The sequence below is a fragment of the Stenella coeruleoalba genome (genome assembly GCF_951394435.1).
Source record: "Stenella coeruleoalba genome assembly, chromosome: 11".
NCBI lineage: Eukaryota > Metazoa > Chordata > Mammalia > Artiodactyla > Delphinidae > Stenella > Stenella coeruleoalba.
Genome location: NC_137157.1, coordinates 99,207,068 through 99,221,874, shown reverse-complemented (window position 1 = coordinate 99,221,874; position 14,807 = coordinate 99,207,068). Strand labels below are relative to the sequence as shown.

The 14,807-nt window shown below is 49.5% G+C and overlaps 1 protein-coding gene across 3 annotated transcripts in view; it reads left to right on the top strand.

Annotated features, from left to right (window-relative positions):
- SLC6A13 (solute carrier family 6 member 13) overlaps positions 1–14,807 on the top strand; it is a gene marked incomplete at its 5' end in the record, with an annotated part of 30,187 nt that overhangs the window by 6,742 nt on the left and 8,638 nt on the right. For 2 of the 3 annotated variants that reach the window (XM_079938407.1, XM_079938409.1), the window contains 5 exons: positions 2,748–2,882; positions 5,775–5,915; positions 9,403–9,487; positions 10,126–10,258; positions 11,098–11,232. In XM_079938407.1, the coding sequence (XP_079794533.1) occupies positions 2,748–2,882; positions 5,775–5,915; positions 9,403–9,487; positions 10,126–10,258; positions 11,098–11,232 (629 nt within the window). The remainder of the gene's footprint in view (positions 1–2,747; positions 2,883–5,774; positions 5,916–9,402; positions 9,488–10,125; positions 10,259–11,097; positions 11,233–14,807) is intronic. The other variant, XM_079938408.1, reaches the window with a different exon arrangement.

Below are 14,807 nucleotides of genomic sequence, written 5' to 3'. Positions count from 1 at the left end.
AACAATGTCTTTTGAAAAGCAGAAGTTTCAAATTCTGATGAAGTGCAGTTTATGAATTTATTCTTTTATGACTCATGTTTTTGATGTCACATGAAAGAAATCTTTGCTTAACCCAAGGTCTCATATTTTCTTCTAGAAGTTTTATAGTTTTAGGTTTCACACTTAGGTCCACCATCCATTTTGGGTTAATATTTGTATAAAATGAAGGTATGGATTGAAATTCATTTTTTGTGTGTATGTATATCTACTTGTTCTAGCATCATTTATTAAAAAGACTATCCTTTCTCCAATGAATTGCCTTTACACCTTTGTCAAAAATCAATTGTCCAAATGTGCTTGGCCCTGTTGCTGGACTCTATTCTGTTCTGTCGATCTATTTGTTTATTTTGACACCAAAACCACACTGTTTTAATTACTGTATCTTTATAATAATATGAAAATAAGGTAGAGGTAAGCCTAAAACTTAGTTCTTCTTTTTCAAAGTTGTTTGGCTATTTTAGGTTCTTTGCATTTTCATATGAACTTTAGAATCCGTTTGTCAGTTTCTACAAAAAAGTCTGCTGGGATTTTGATTGGGATTACAGTGAATCTATTGATTAATTTGGGAAGAACTGACATCTTAATAATATTGAGTCTTCTGACCCATGAACATGGTATGCCTCACCATTTATTTCGGTCTTCTTTCATTCCTCTCAGCAATGTTTTGCAGTTATGAGTGTACACATCTTTTGTCAAATTTATTCCTAAATAGTTCACCTCTTTGATGCTGTTATAATGGTATTATTTGTTAAATTGTAATTTATAATTGCTTGTGCTAGTAGAAGAAATGCAATTGATTTTTTATGCTGATCTTGTATCTTGTAACCTCACTAAATTAACTTATTTATTCTAGCAGCTCTTTGGTACATTCCGAAGGATTTTCTTTCTTTTCTTTTTAAATACACTTTATTGAGGTATGACTAATGTACAAAAAGCTGTACACATTTAATGTATACCACTTGATGAGTTTGGAGGTAAACATATACTTGTGAAACCATCACCACAATCAATGTCATAAACACATCCATCACGTCCAAAAGTTTCCTTCTGTCCTCTTTTTTTCATTTTAATTTTTTGTGTGTGATAAGAACACAACGTAAGATTTACCTTCTTAGCACAATTTTAAGAAAACAATTCAATATTGTTCACTGTGGGCACTATGGTTAAAGTGGATATCTAGGATTCATTCATTTTGCAAAACTGAAACTTTATACCCTTTGGCCAGCATCACCCTGTTTCCCCCTTCCTCAGACCCTGGTAATCACCATTCTACTTTCTGATTCTATGAGTTTGACTATTTTAAATTCCAACGGATTTTCTACATAGGCAATCATGTCATTTGCAAGTAAAGCAGTTTTATTTCTTCTTTTGTAATCTGAATAACTTTTTTTTGAGTAACTTTCAATTCCTTTTATTGCCTTCTCGCCTTGACTAGAATCAATATTGATGGAACCAATGTTGAATAGAAGTGGTAAATAGTAAGACTGGACACCCTTGTCTTACTCTCGACCTTAGGGGTTAAGCAGTCTTTCACCATTAAGTATGATGTTATCTGTAGGTGTTTTGTAGATGCCCTTTATTCCCTTCTATTCATCACTTGCTGAGAGTTTTTTTTTTTTTTAATCAGAAATGGCTGTTAGATTTGGTCAAATACTTTTCTGCATTTATTGAAACGATTATATGGTTTTTCTTTTTAAATTTATTAATATGATCCACTGATTTTTTTTTAATGTTAAAACAACTTTGTATTCCAGGGATAAACTCCACTATGTATTACTTTTTTTATATATATTGTTGGATATCTAAAATTTTGTTTACAATTCTGCATCTATGTTCATGAAAGGTTGATCTATAGTTTTCTTTTCTTGTCTTTATCTACTTTTGTTATCAGAATAATGCTAGCTTCGTAGAATGAGTTGGAAAGAATTGCTTCTAAATTTTCTGCAAGGGTTTGTATAGAATTGGTGTCATTTCTTCCTTAAGTCTTTGGAATGTCCCCAGCCTTGCGTGAGTACCACCAGGCTCTATCTTCTTGAGGGATTCTCTCCTCTCCTTGGGTAGTGTCCTCACACGCATGTGCTGACCAGCACTCAAGCTCGTAGGGGACCCTCTGCAGGCACTTGGGTCTCTCTGTGCACGTCTCTCCCCCTGGGACTCTCTCCTGTGAACTCCCCTGCCCAGTTGCCAGCAGATAGAGGTCTATGGTGGAGCAAATGCCAGCATCTCTGGCATCAGTAGACTTGTCTCAGGCAGTGACTGTGAAAACAGAAGCAGAGAGGATTACTAAGGGAAATCTGATTTCAGTCCGCTAAAAGCCCCTCTCTAACATTGAGAGCAATCATTTCCTTGACAAAAATTATAGACTGTGGGCTGTGGGAATGCTCCTGGATATCTGTGACTGAGTGAGCTGCTTCTATGACCACAAGCTATGTGTTCTTTGGGCAGCAACTGAAGTTGATGGGGAGCAAACCTTGGAAGGTATAGATGGAAACTTCAGAGAGAAGGAAGTGACTGGCTAGGTCCTAAGTAACTTGGTGACACCTGATCTCTGCCGTGGTTCCAGACGTCTAGACAGATGTCCCCGCCATTTTGCACAGTCCCCATCCCCGGGATTCTGACTGGAAGCATGGGGTGGTAACGGGGGGAGATGACCGTGGACCACAAGGAGGCTAGTGCCACGTAATGGACAGCCTGTTTCCCACCCGCAGGTGCCTTTTTCATCCCCTACCTCATCTTCCTCTTTACCTGTGGCATTCCTGTCTTTCTCCTGGAGACAGCACTAGGCCAGTACACCAGCCAGGGGGGCATCACAGCCTGGAGGAAGATCTGCCCCATCTTTGAGGGTGAGTAGCTCTGCGCCCGACTCCACAGTCTCTGCACTAGTGGTTATAAACCTTGTTTGGAATAACTGGGTGGTGTATCAGCAGTGCTGATACAGATAAGACTCTGTGTCTTTATGTTAAACCTTCCACCGTGGGCCCAAGACTGAATTACTGCCAGGGAATTCCCTAAAAAGAGAATTTGAATGAGAAAAAAATAATAATTCTACCATCTTTGGAATTCTCTGGCGGTCCACTGGTTAGGACTCTGTGCTTTTGCTGTCAGGGGCCCAGGTTCAATCCCTGGTGGAGGAACTAAGATCCCACAAGCTGTGTGGCGTGGCCAAATAAATAAATAAATAGATAAAATGTTTACATAGCACAGGGAGATCAGCTCGGTGCTTTGTGACCACCTAGAGGGGTGGGATAGGGAGGGTGGGAGGGAGACACAAGAGGGTGGAGATATGGGGATATATGTATACGTATAGCTGATTCAACTTGTTATAAAGCAGAAACTAACATACCATTGTCAAGCAATTATACTTCAATAAAGATGTTAAAAAATTTTTTTTAATTCTACCATCTTGACACAATAGCTATTTAAAACTTAGGATGTTTTATTTCAATATTTCTCTCTATATAGGATTTTCTTTAAGATTCCATTTTGAAACAATTATATGTTCACAGAAAGTTGCAAAAGTAGCCCAGAGAGGTCACGTGTACATTTCACCCAGTGACATTTTCATTTTCCTCAATGGTAAAAATCTTATATAGAACAATATCAAAACCTGGGAATGGACATTGGTACAATCTGCAGACCTTACTCAGATCGCACCCGTTTCCATGCACTTGCTTGTGTGTGTGTGTGTGTGTGTGTGTGTGTGTGTGTGTGTATGTGTGTGCGTATAATTCTGTGTAATTCTATCACTTGTGTTGATTCGTGCAAACACCACCGCTGTTCCATGACCACGGAGATCTCCATCCTGCTGCCCCTTCATAGTCACACTAACCCTTCCCCTCCCCACCCCATAACCTCTGACAGCCACTAACTTGCTCTCTATCTCTATAATTTTGTCATTTGGGGAATGTTACATAAATGGAATCATACAGTGTGTGACCTTTTGAGACTGGCTTTTTCTCTCGGCATGATGCCCTTGAGATCCACCCAGCTTGCTCTTGTATCAGTAGTTCATTCCTTTTCATTACTGAGCAGTATTCCATGGTGTCGATGGCTGTCCTGTGGTTTATTTAACCATTCACCCACTGAAGAACATTTGGGTTGTTTCCAGTTTGGAGAGATTTACTTCATTATTTCTTTCTCTCTATATAAAGTTTACATATCTATTAATATGAAATATACACAGTTTCTGTCGTTTTTGTGTTTTTTTGGGCCACGCTGTGTGGCAAGTGGGATCTTAGTTCCCCGACCAGGGATTGAACCCTCCCCAGCACTGGGAGCACAGAGTCTTAATCACTGGACAGCCAGGGAAGTCCCTCTGTTTTTTAGTTAGTGTTATTTTCCATTTTTTACACAACAATCATGTGATTGCATAAACTTCCGTAAAGGGGATATATCATAATTTGCTTAACAATTCTCTGTTCTGGGCTTTCTGCTTATTTTCAATCACTGATAAATGGATATTCTGCTGTCATGTATCTTCGTAGAGGTAGCCTTTACCCCCCTTTTTTGGAGTTATTTCCTTGGGATAAATTCTCAGGATTAGGATCACTGGATCAAATGGACAACCAAGTTGATGTCCCTTGACCATGCTTATTAAGTTGTTCTATGGAAGTGTTATGCTGACGTACACATCACCGGACTTGAGTAAGCGTCTTTCCTCCGTATCTTTAACAGCTCTGAGTTATATACCTGGCTCCCAAACTTGTCTGCACACTGGAATCACCCCAGGACCTTCCAAACATCCTGAGGCCTGTACCCCACCCCCAGAGATTGTTATTAAATTGGTCTGGGGTCTGGTCTGGGCTTTGGAATTTTTAAAATATTCCCAGGTAATTAATTCTACTACTATGTGGACAAGTTTGGAAATCACTGAGTTATATCGTTTGTAAACATGTTCACTAGTGTTGCAGGTGCAGAATGGTAGCTCATCATTTTTCATTTTGCACACCTACGATTATTAGGGAGGATGAGTGTGTTGTGAGGATGTTCATTGCCTGTGTGTGTGTGCTCCTCTGTGAACTGTCTCTTCCTGCTTTTAACGCGTGTTGTTTTTTTTAGTTTTATTTTTTGGTTGCATTGGGTCTCCGTTGCTGCGTGCGGGCTTTCTCTAGTTGCAGCGAGTGGGGACTACTCCTCGTTGCGGTGCACGGGCTTCTCATTGCAGTGGCTTCTCTTGTTGTGGAGCACGGGCTCTAGGCGCGTGGGCTTCGGTAGTTGTGGTTCGCGGGCTCAGTTGTAGTTTGCGGGCTCTAGAGCGCAGGCTCAGTAGTTGTGGCGCATGGGCTTAGTTGCTCCACAGCATGTGGGATCTTCCCGGACCAGGGCTCACACCCGTGTCCCCTGCGTTGGCAGGCGGATTCTTAACCACTGTGCCACCAGGGAAGTCCCTTAACGCGTGTTTTTACATTTCAGAAATATATCAGATGAATTCCAGGGAACATTAGCTATTGGAATCTCGGAGTTAGCCTTGTACATTTGTAAGATAGCTTAGAATCAGTGAACTTGCAGCATACAGATGAGAGTGTACAGGCAGCAGGGCAGGGCAGCAGGAGACAGGAGGAAGCCCGGCCTGGCCTGGGGGTGCTGCACGACGGGAGGGGGCAGCGATCCAGGAGCCCAGACCCCATACCCCGTGTCTCAGGACACTCACAGGGGAGCACAGACCCTCTCCTGAGCAGGGGTGGGCGGAGCCAGAAACCTGCCCCGTGTCCCCAGCCCCGTGTGCCTCCGCCCAGGTATCGGCTATGCCTCCCAGACCATTGTCATCCTCCTCAACATCTACTACATCATCGTCCTGGCCTGGGCCCTCTTCTACCTCTTCAGCAGCTTCACCATCGACCTGCCCTGGGGGAGCTGCCGCCACGACTGGAACACAGGTGAGGTCACCTCCACCTGCTCTGCTGCGGTGACCAGGAGAGGGATTGTCCCCATATCCTGGTCCCCAGGCCCCATCCTTCAGCTGGGACATGCTAGAAATCTGCCAAGGAGGTGACAGAGGTCTAATGTCAAAGATAAGAGCGAGAGTCCACCGGCATCACAGGAAAAATATCACAGACCTTTTCAAAAAATTCATGTGTTGAATCAACGTTATTATGAAGATAGAACTGACTTCTTTTTGTGCAGTTTAGCCCTTTATGGGTTTTGATTTGAAACGTGGTTAGTTTGATATATGGATATATGGTTTTCTCATTTATTTATTCTTCATGTCTTCTTTCTGATACTATTTTAGGCCTTTCCAACTCCCAAGTCATGTGGATTTAACCAGGGATAAGCTGTTTTGTGTGGCATCAGTATAATTTACCATAGCAAGTAATTTTCTCCCATGATTTTCTTTTAAGACAAGAGCCTCTATGGCGATAGAACTACTAAGTCTAATGAATTGAAAGAAAATGTTCAATTAAAAATACAAATTAAAAATTTCTAGGGTAGTGCTTTCCAAAAGAACTATCTGTGGTGAGGAAATGTGCTTTGTACTCTGATGCGGTAGCCACTGGCCACATGCGCTATCGAGTACTTGAAACATGGCTAGTGCGTGTGAGGACCTGAATTTTAATGTTTTTATTTAATTTAAGTTAATTTAATGTAAATAGCCACACGTGGCCGGTCACTGCCCTGTTGGACCGCGCAGGTGGACACTGTCCTGCTCCCAATGTCCAGACACCTCTCGTGCCTGTCAGCGAGGCCCTACCTGTGCCGTGATGAACTTTTTCTTGTTCAGATAAGTTACTCAGTTCTGAGCTAGAGTGTGAATCTTTTATTCACTTGCCAGGGAAGTGGTTTTGCACGTTTATCCTGGCGTTCAAGGCCCCCTCGCCCTCATATTTGATGCTGTCTCTCCAGGCTTTCATTCCCTTGTCACCACTTTGTCCCACTACTTGTCAAGTGAAAAGTCAAATCTTGGAGGTACCGCCCCGGACACCCCAAGATCTGCTAGGTTCTTCTCAAGTGTGTCTGCTAGCGCCTACACTGGCCCCGGCCCTTGACTGTGGCACTCACCCCGCTTTTCCTCTGTTTGTTGCAAGATCTTGAGGGCAAAATGGTGTCTTCATCTCTACACCTTTTGCACTTAGCATCATGAGCTCTCAAAAAATATTCATGGAATGAATCAAGTTTTTAAAATCTGTTTTATTCTATTATTTTCTTTATTATGTGTTTTTTCTTCCTTCCCCCTTCTTTCCTTCCTGCCTTCCTTCCTTCTTCCCTCCCTCCCTCGTCTCTCTCTCTCTCTCTCTCTCTCTGCACTAAAATCCGCCCTGCCAGCTTCTCACATGGGGATTTTATCCAGGTCTCAGTGCAGTTCCTCTTGTAGAAAGTTTCTGCCTTTCTGGTGCCCAGGGGCTTGGCCTCAGGCCATCATCAAGCCTGTGTGCTTCTGGCTGACTTGGCAGGGGGAGCATCTCTGAGGCAAACTCAATACCCAGGGCTTTGGCTCCATGACATTTTGGGCATTTCTCCTGGTGAGTCTGGAGTCCTCAGAGCCTAGCGTCTTGAGTAGCACAGGATATCCCATCCTGTCCAGAAGGAACAGCCCTTTTGGGTGTGCTGAGGCTTCAAGGAAAGTGACTTGGTTTGGAGGAGAGAGGGCTCCGCTAATATCCCGTGGTTCGGCAGGTGTGTGTGGAGCCCTGGCTCTACCCCAGGCTCTGTTCCAAGTACCGGGGACATGCAAGGTGCAGAAACAGAGCTCCTACCCTCGTGGCTTTCATTCTAGCGGCAGAAGACAGACCAGAAACAAAATCAGTGCATCCCATGTGGCATGCTAGAGGCACTGCTGTGCAGAAAACTAAACGGGGAGGAGAGACTGGGAATCTTAGGGGTGGGGTGTGATTTTAAATAGGGTCATCGGGGAAGGCATCTCTAAGAAGGTGACGCTGGGTCATGCTCTGAAGGAGGAGGGCGTGTGGAGGCAGACACTAGGTAGGAGAAGCAGCAGTGCAGAAGTGGGGTGGCATCCAGGGGGCAGCAGGGCAGGTGTGGCCGGAGCAGGTGAGTGGGGGCGGGGCAGTAGGAGAGGGGTGGATGGAATGGGGCCTTGGAGGCGATGATGAGGTTTGGGCTTCTTTCTCTGAGTGTGATGGGAAACCCTTTGGAGGTTTCTGAACTGGGACATGACAGAGCCATGACATGACTGAAGTTTGAGCAAAGCCTCCCTGGCTGCTCTCTGGAGATTTGACTCTGGAGGCAAGAGCAGAAACTGGGCCCATCAGGGAGCCGGGAGCCGTGGTGACCTGCATTAGACTGGTGCTCATACCTGTAACGGGAAGGGTCAGATCCCAGATTTTCTGGAGGTGGAACATACACAATTTGCTGAGCTGGATCCCAGCCTTCACGTCATCACAGACAAGCGATGCCGGGCCATTTCTAAGAAGATCAGCTTTCGTGTGTGCACAGTGGGGAAACGCTCTCTGTCTTTATTGATATTTCCCAGGATTACTGTCCTAATAAAACATAAAGAAGAGTATGAACACTTTGTGAAAAGTCCACAGTCGTAGACGGGTAATTAAAAGCCACTATTTATGGAGTGCCGGGCAGTCTCCGCTTATCAGTCCTACACTGGGATCTTCTCATGTACATTTATTTATTTAAATTTATTTATTTATTTATTTTTGGCTACGTTGGGTTGTCGTTTCGGTGCTCGGGCTTCTCATTGCGGTGGCTTCTCTTGTTGCAGAGCACAGGCTCTAGGTGCATGGGCTCAGTAGTTGTGGCTCGCGGGCTCTAGAGCACAGGCTCATTAGTTGTGGCGCACGGGCTTCGTTGCTCCACGGCATGTGGGATCTTCCCAGACCGGGGATCGCACCCACGTCCCCTGCATTGGCAGGCGGATTCCCAATTACTGCGCCACCAGGGAAGTCCCCTCGTGTACATTCAGAGACCACGGAAGTGAGGCTTAAAAGCCACACAGCGAATAGCCGGAGGGGGGCAGGGATTCAAGCCGGAGCCTTCTGATCTGTACCTGTGCTCTTAGCCCTCAGCTACATCACTTCCCCAGAAGGCATCCTTATTGTTCCTCAAAGGCCACTCTCTGCAGGACAGTGGCCCAGAAATGTTCGTATGTTTGAAGCTGATGGCGTGCAAAGCATCTTTCCTGAGGCCGCCTGATGGTGCTTTAATGAGAATGTGCTACACCCACCCACCCCCGCCCCGGCTCCACCCCGGAGAAGTGGGAGAGGGTGCAGTGGCTTTGCTGAGGTCATTATGTGTTTCGTTTTGTGTTTTATTATGAGGCTGTTTTGTTTAGGCACCTTCAGCCCAGATACCGTGCTTCCCAGTCTCCTGAAATTTCGCCCCACTCTCTGCTCATGTTACATACTGGCCAGTGATGTTTCTCTCGCTCCCCGCCCCGCCCTGGACCCCCGGCAGAGCACTGCGTGGAGTTCCAGAGGGCCAGCAGCTCCGTGAACGTGAGCTCTGAGAACGCCACCTCTCCCGTCATCGAGTTCTGGGAGTAAGTGAGGCCCCTGCGCCATCGCAGTGTGGGCGGCGTGTCCCATAGACGGGCGCGGGGCTGGGGACCCCACGGGCTGCAGGGGACGAGTTTCTGCCTCCTCCTTTGGTGGCGCCGTCACCCGAGTGGCTTTTTCCCACCGTGCCTGTATTTGTGGTTAGGGCAGGACTCTTCCCGAGGCTCTCCTCGCGCAGGGCCTGCGTCGCTCCCCGCCCCCACCCCCCCACCCCCACCCCACCCCCAACCCCCACCCCCACCCCTCCCACCCCCGCCCGCCATGTGGGTCCGCCCTCCCCTGCGGCTGCATGTGTGTTGCTTCTACTGCCCCGCCCCGAAATATTGGCGTTCACCGAAGACATGGTTCCTCACATCAAAGCATCCTAACCCTCCGGTTGAGAAAATACGTGTTCGCACCCCCTTCTCCGGGTTAAACTGGTCCTCAGCCTGCCAGAGCAAACCCGCCTGGGAACAGTTTGTCTTTGCCTCCTCTCTGTCTACTCCCATCTCTGGGCTAAGCAGAGCCTCATGGATCAGGGTAAAGGAGCCGACAAGCCTTCGGACCAGAGCCGGAGGCCCGGCTCCGCTGCCCAAGCTGAGGCCGGCGGCACAGGTGCAGTCGCTCACCCTTCTCTCCCCAGGAGGCGGGTCCTGAAGATCTCGGACGGCATCCAGCACCTGGGGGCCCTGCGCTGGGAGCTGGCCCTGTGCCTCCTGCTTGCCTGGGTCATCTGCTACTTCTGCATCTGGAAGGGGGTCAAGTCCACGGGCAAGGTCTGTGTTCGAGGGCCCCAGGCCCCTCCCTTCCCTGGGCCACCCTGCTTCCCCGGGGGCTCAGCCACCCAGGGGTTTCCCAAGTTGTACCTAGTCGGGGATGGGAGGGAATGATCCCACGAGGAGTTCACATGTCTCTCTTGCTTGATTCTGTGCCTTTCCTGGATTCAGTGGTATGTCCTTCTGGTATTTGGGGAACTGGAATAGGGGAGAGAGAGAGAGGACAGAGAGAGAGAGGCAGGAGGGACACGTGGGGAGGAATCTGATCTTGGAATGCACCATGCGTGTGGGCACACCGCAAACTGAACACGGTTCACGGCTCCCCGTTTCATACAGCTGTTCTCTGGGAAAGCAATTCCGTCATGACTATTAATCTCAACATGACTGTCATCCACCCCGAGACCCTGGGGAGACTCGTTTCCCTGGAGTGCATGAGGGCATCCCGAGTTCTCCTGGACTCCTGCCCTGGCGGCCTCTGACCAGGCTTCCCTCCTAAGCTGGCTGCCCGGTTGTGCTAAGCTTGTGAGCTCTGTGGGGACAGGGGTCATGTGTGACAGAGCTTCTTGTCCCTGACGACCCTTGCCACTGTTCTAAGCTTCTTGCTGGGAGCGTGCCTAAGTTCGCTCAGTCACTCAGCAGATATTTGCTGGGTGTGTGTCAGGGAGACAGAGGGAGGGGGGAGGGCTGAAGGCTGAGTGCTGAGCAGCTGCGGGGGGAGCGGGAGGGCGCAGAAGGGGTGACCTCTGCCGTGGGCTTGGCGGCTCCTCCGCCTGCCCCCTCCCCGTCCCCCCGCTGCTGGCTGCCCCAGTTCCTTACCTTCTCCTCTGCCCCTTGGCCAGGTGGTGTACTTCACAGCCACCTTCCCTTACCTCATGCTGGTGGTCCTGTTGATTCGAGGGGTGACGCTGCCTGGGGCCGCCCAAGGAATTCAGTTTTACCTGTACCCAAACCTCACGCGTCTGTGGGACCCCCAGGTAAGACGCACAGACGGGGCCGTCCCTGTGCTCAGCTGGCATCTCTGCTCCTGGACAACCCCAGGCATCCACGCTGAGGGGGGTGTCTCCACGCATCTCCCCCTCCTGGGTTCACAGCTGCCGGGGAACCCAGGGGCCCTGAGGCCCTCGTGGCGTTTTGTAGTGTTTCTGGGGGGCTGTAAATGCGTCCTAACAGCCTTTCCCCCAGGCTCTCCCCTTCCACTACCTCCCATCCCCTCTGGGTGTCTCCTTTCATTTCGAGCAGCCTCTCTCTCCTGACCCTCCACTGGCCCCTCTGGCCCGCCCTCTGCCCACAACGCCCGCTCCTGGCCACGGCCCCCAGCGCCTCCCAGGGCCAGCTGGCTGGTGGTGCTGAGTTTCCTGTGTGCTGTCCAGAGGCCCCCAGCCCTTCCTTCAGGGTCCACCCTCCGGGAGGGGGCTGTCTGCTGACGAGGGTCTGGACGGCAGGGCCTGTACTGAGAAGCCTCTGCCGGGGTCTCGTCTTCTCTTTGGCAGCCGTTCTGAAGGCCAGCAAAGCCAGGAGGGGGCCGGGGGTAGAGAGGCCGCGGGTGAGCACCGCCCAGAGCCCCGCCCGGCCCGGCTGTGGCCTGAGCCCGCTTCCCTGACAGAGGTCACCTCCCGGGGCCTCCTCCTGGGCTGGAAGGGCTGTGCCCCTGAAAGGGACGCCCAGCTCAGAGCAAACCAGAAATCGAACGGCTTTTCGTACGTTTCTATAGTAAGGCAGCGGCACTGTCACTGCTGAGAGGTGAGAGGGGGCAACAGAGGAGGCAACAGCCCCCCAGCTCCCTCCGAGGCGGGGACCGTTCCCACGAAGGCAGTGGCTCCCCTTGTGCAGAATTTGGGGTGGCTCTTCTCAAGCCTCCCAGCACCCCCGGATGAATTACGAGCTCTTCCATCCTGAGTCCTGCGGCTGCCAGGGCTCCCTGAAGCAGCAGACCACTCGAGCCCGGAAGCCTCCCCAGCCTCGGCCCGGGCTCTTTCCCCACGACATCCGGTGGGATAGGAGCTCACCCTCCCGTCCCCGTTTCTGAGACAGATAGAGACACAGGGGCAGCCACCTCGTCTCCCCGTGGACCCAAGGGCTGCAGTCGGGCCTCGGAGCCAAACTGTAGAACCCCAGCTGCTGAAGCTAGAAAACCCCAATGTCATCTCTGCAAACTTCTCGCTGCGCAGATGAGCAAACAGGGCCCAAGGTCACGTGGAAGGAACGGCAGGCCGGGACCCAGAGTGCCGTGGTGGAAGGCAGGCAGCAAGCAGGAGGTTGCGGGGCAGCAGAGCTGGGCGAGGCCTCGGAGGCCGGGGGTGGGTTCGGCTTGGATCCCTCACGCCGGAGGGAGCCGCTGCGGTTCTGGGGCAGCGGTGTGAACCGGTGGCTGAGCCGCAAGCCGCCTTCTCCTGGAGATCAGGCTGGGAGACAGGCAGGTAGAATGAAAGAAGAAAGGGAGAGAGGGTCCAGCGTCTCTGGAGCTGACCTATGGCTTCTGTGATCGACGCTGTTTGTCCTGACCAGCTTTTTAGCTAACAACTGCTGAGCGCCCGCTATGGCCCTGGCATCGTTAAGAGGGTCACATGCATTATTTCAGCTAATCCTCACCGCTGACCAATGAGGCATCCCCATCTTATAGACAGGGAATTAAGGCCTAGAGAGCTTAAAGAACTTTCCATCCGCGCACCTGCACCTGGAATCCAGGTCTGCATGGTGACAAGTCCCACAGGTTTTACGGTCTCTTGAAGGCAACGTCCTGTCTGCTCGTCTTTGTTTCTCTCGCAGCTCATTCATTCAGCAAAGATTTATTGAGCGCCCATTTTGTGCCAGGTATGTTCTAGGTGTAACGTTTGCTACGTAATAGCTGCCGGCAAATATGAAGAAGGTGGACCAGAGCGCCTTCAACTCTGAGAGTTAAAAGGCTGTAATTCTGTGTCTGGGTTACTGCAGGGAATAAGACCTCTTTCAGGCTTCTCTCCAGGACACCATCCTTCCAACCTGGGCAGCTGCAGGCTGTGCAGGCAGCGATGCCTTCAGAATCCTCTGAGTCCAGGGAGGGAGACGTTCCAAGAGCCAGGCTTGGTCCTGAGCTTCCGAGCAGACTTCCTAACGGCTGGTCCTGGCCTCCTGCTGAAGCCCACCTTTCTGTCAGTGAGCAGAGCAGCCTCTGCAGGGCGGGATGCCCCCCGCCAGAGCCCTAATGGGAAGTAGCTGGCGCTCCCCAGGAAGTGTGCCAATGCCAACCTGCATTTGCCTGGCACTTGAGAAAGCTGCAAAATTCCTGCAGCACAAAGACCAGAGCGCCCTTCTCGGCCAAGCTCTCCGTCTGGAGCGGAAGCCAGGCGGAGACACTGCTGAGTTTATCTCGTTGGCCAGGCTGCTGTGCGGTGGGGGATTGCTGCCTCGCCCGGCGCCCCCAGCACCGTCTCTTTCCCACTGCGGAGTGGCCCCGGGAGACTCCGCTGGTGCAGCGTGTGCTGGGTCCTGGCGCTTTTTCTTTCCCTCACGCTGACCCTTTGTTCCACTGCACTTTGGTAGATCGATAAGGACAGGGGCTGGGGACGAGGTGTCCAGAGAGTCCTTGTTGAACACCTGAAACCTCTACCTTAAGCTCTCTAAGGAAGGGTTTATTTAGGGAAGGAGGTTGGAGCCATTGATGAGAACGAGTCTTTTCATTTTGATGTCGTGCATGGAAACCTATGGGACCTTATTATTACTGGAAGGTGAGTTGCTTCTTTAAAATAACAGCAACGACAAATAGGCCAATAGCTGACACGTGTATTATGTGCTTACTGTCTGCCAGGCCCTTCCCTGAGAGCACAAGACAGTTTAGTCCTCACACTAATCCCACAAGTTAGGTGTAGCCTCATTTTACAGATGAAGAAGTTGGAGCTTAGAAAAGTTAAGAAATTTGCCCCAAACTACGAAACAAGCATGGAGGGGGAGCTTGGGTTTCATCCCAAGTCGTCTTCTGCCTTAATCACCATGATATACATTTCCCAAAGAATATGAATGATTAGTTTTAAGAGTTGATTTTTATTATTCTAGAATTAATTCTGAAGTGGGATAGGGAACTAATATTTCTTTATGTGTTAGGCATTTTACATACATTATTTTTATTTGTTATTTTACCCATTCCATTTCTTAATATACCCATTTGTTATTTTACTTGTTATTATACCCATTTTCCTGATGAGAAAAGTGAGGTTCAGAGAGGTTAAGTGATTTGCCTAAGATCACACAGCTAGTTATTAACAGAGTTAGGAACTGAACTCAGTTCAGTTTGACTCCAAAACCCAGGCTTACATACGATTGCCTTCCTGAAAATAGAAAATGTAATAGTCCTTGGGGTTGGACTCAGGTTGAAAACATCTTTCCTGGACCTTCTAGAAATCCTCTCTTCCTCTGTCGCCCCTCCAAGACCTCTCTTTAGCCCACACTCCCTGAAGCGCTTTTCGCTTGTACTGTTGGGCAGTCTTCTGCGCCAGCCAGACACACCCTGGAGCTTTGTTCCCGAAACCAGGGCTCGCGGACGGGGCACGTGGCAGGTCGCCTGTGGGGGGTAGAG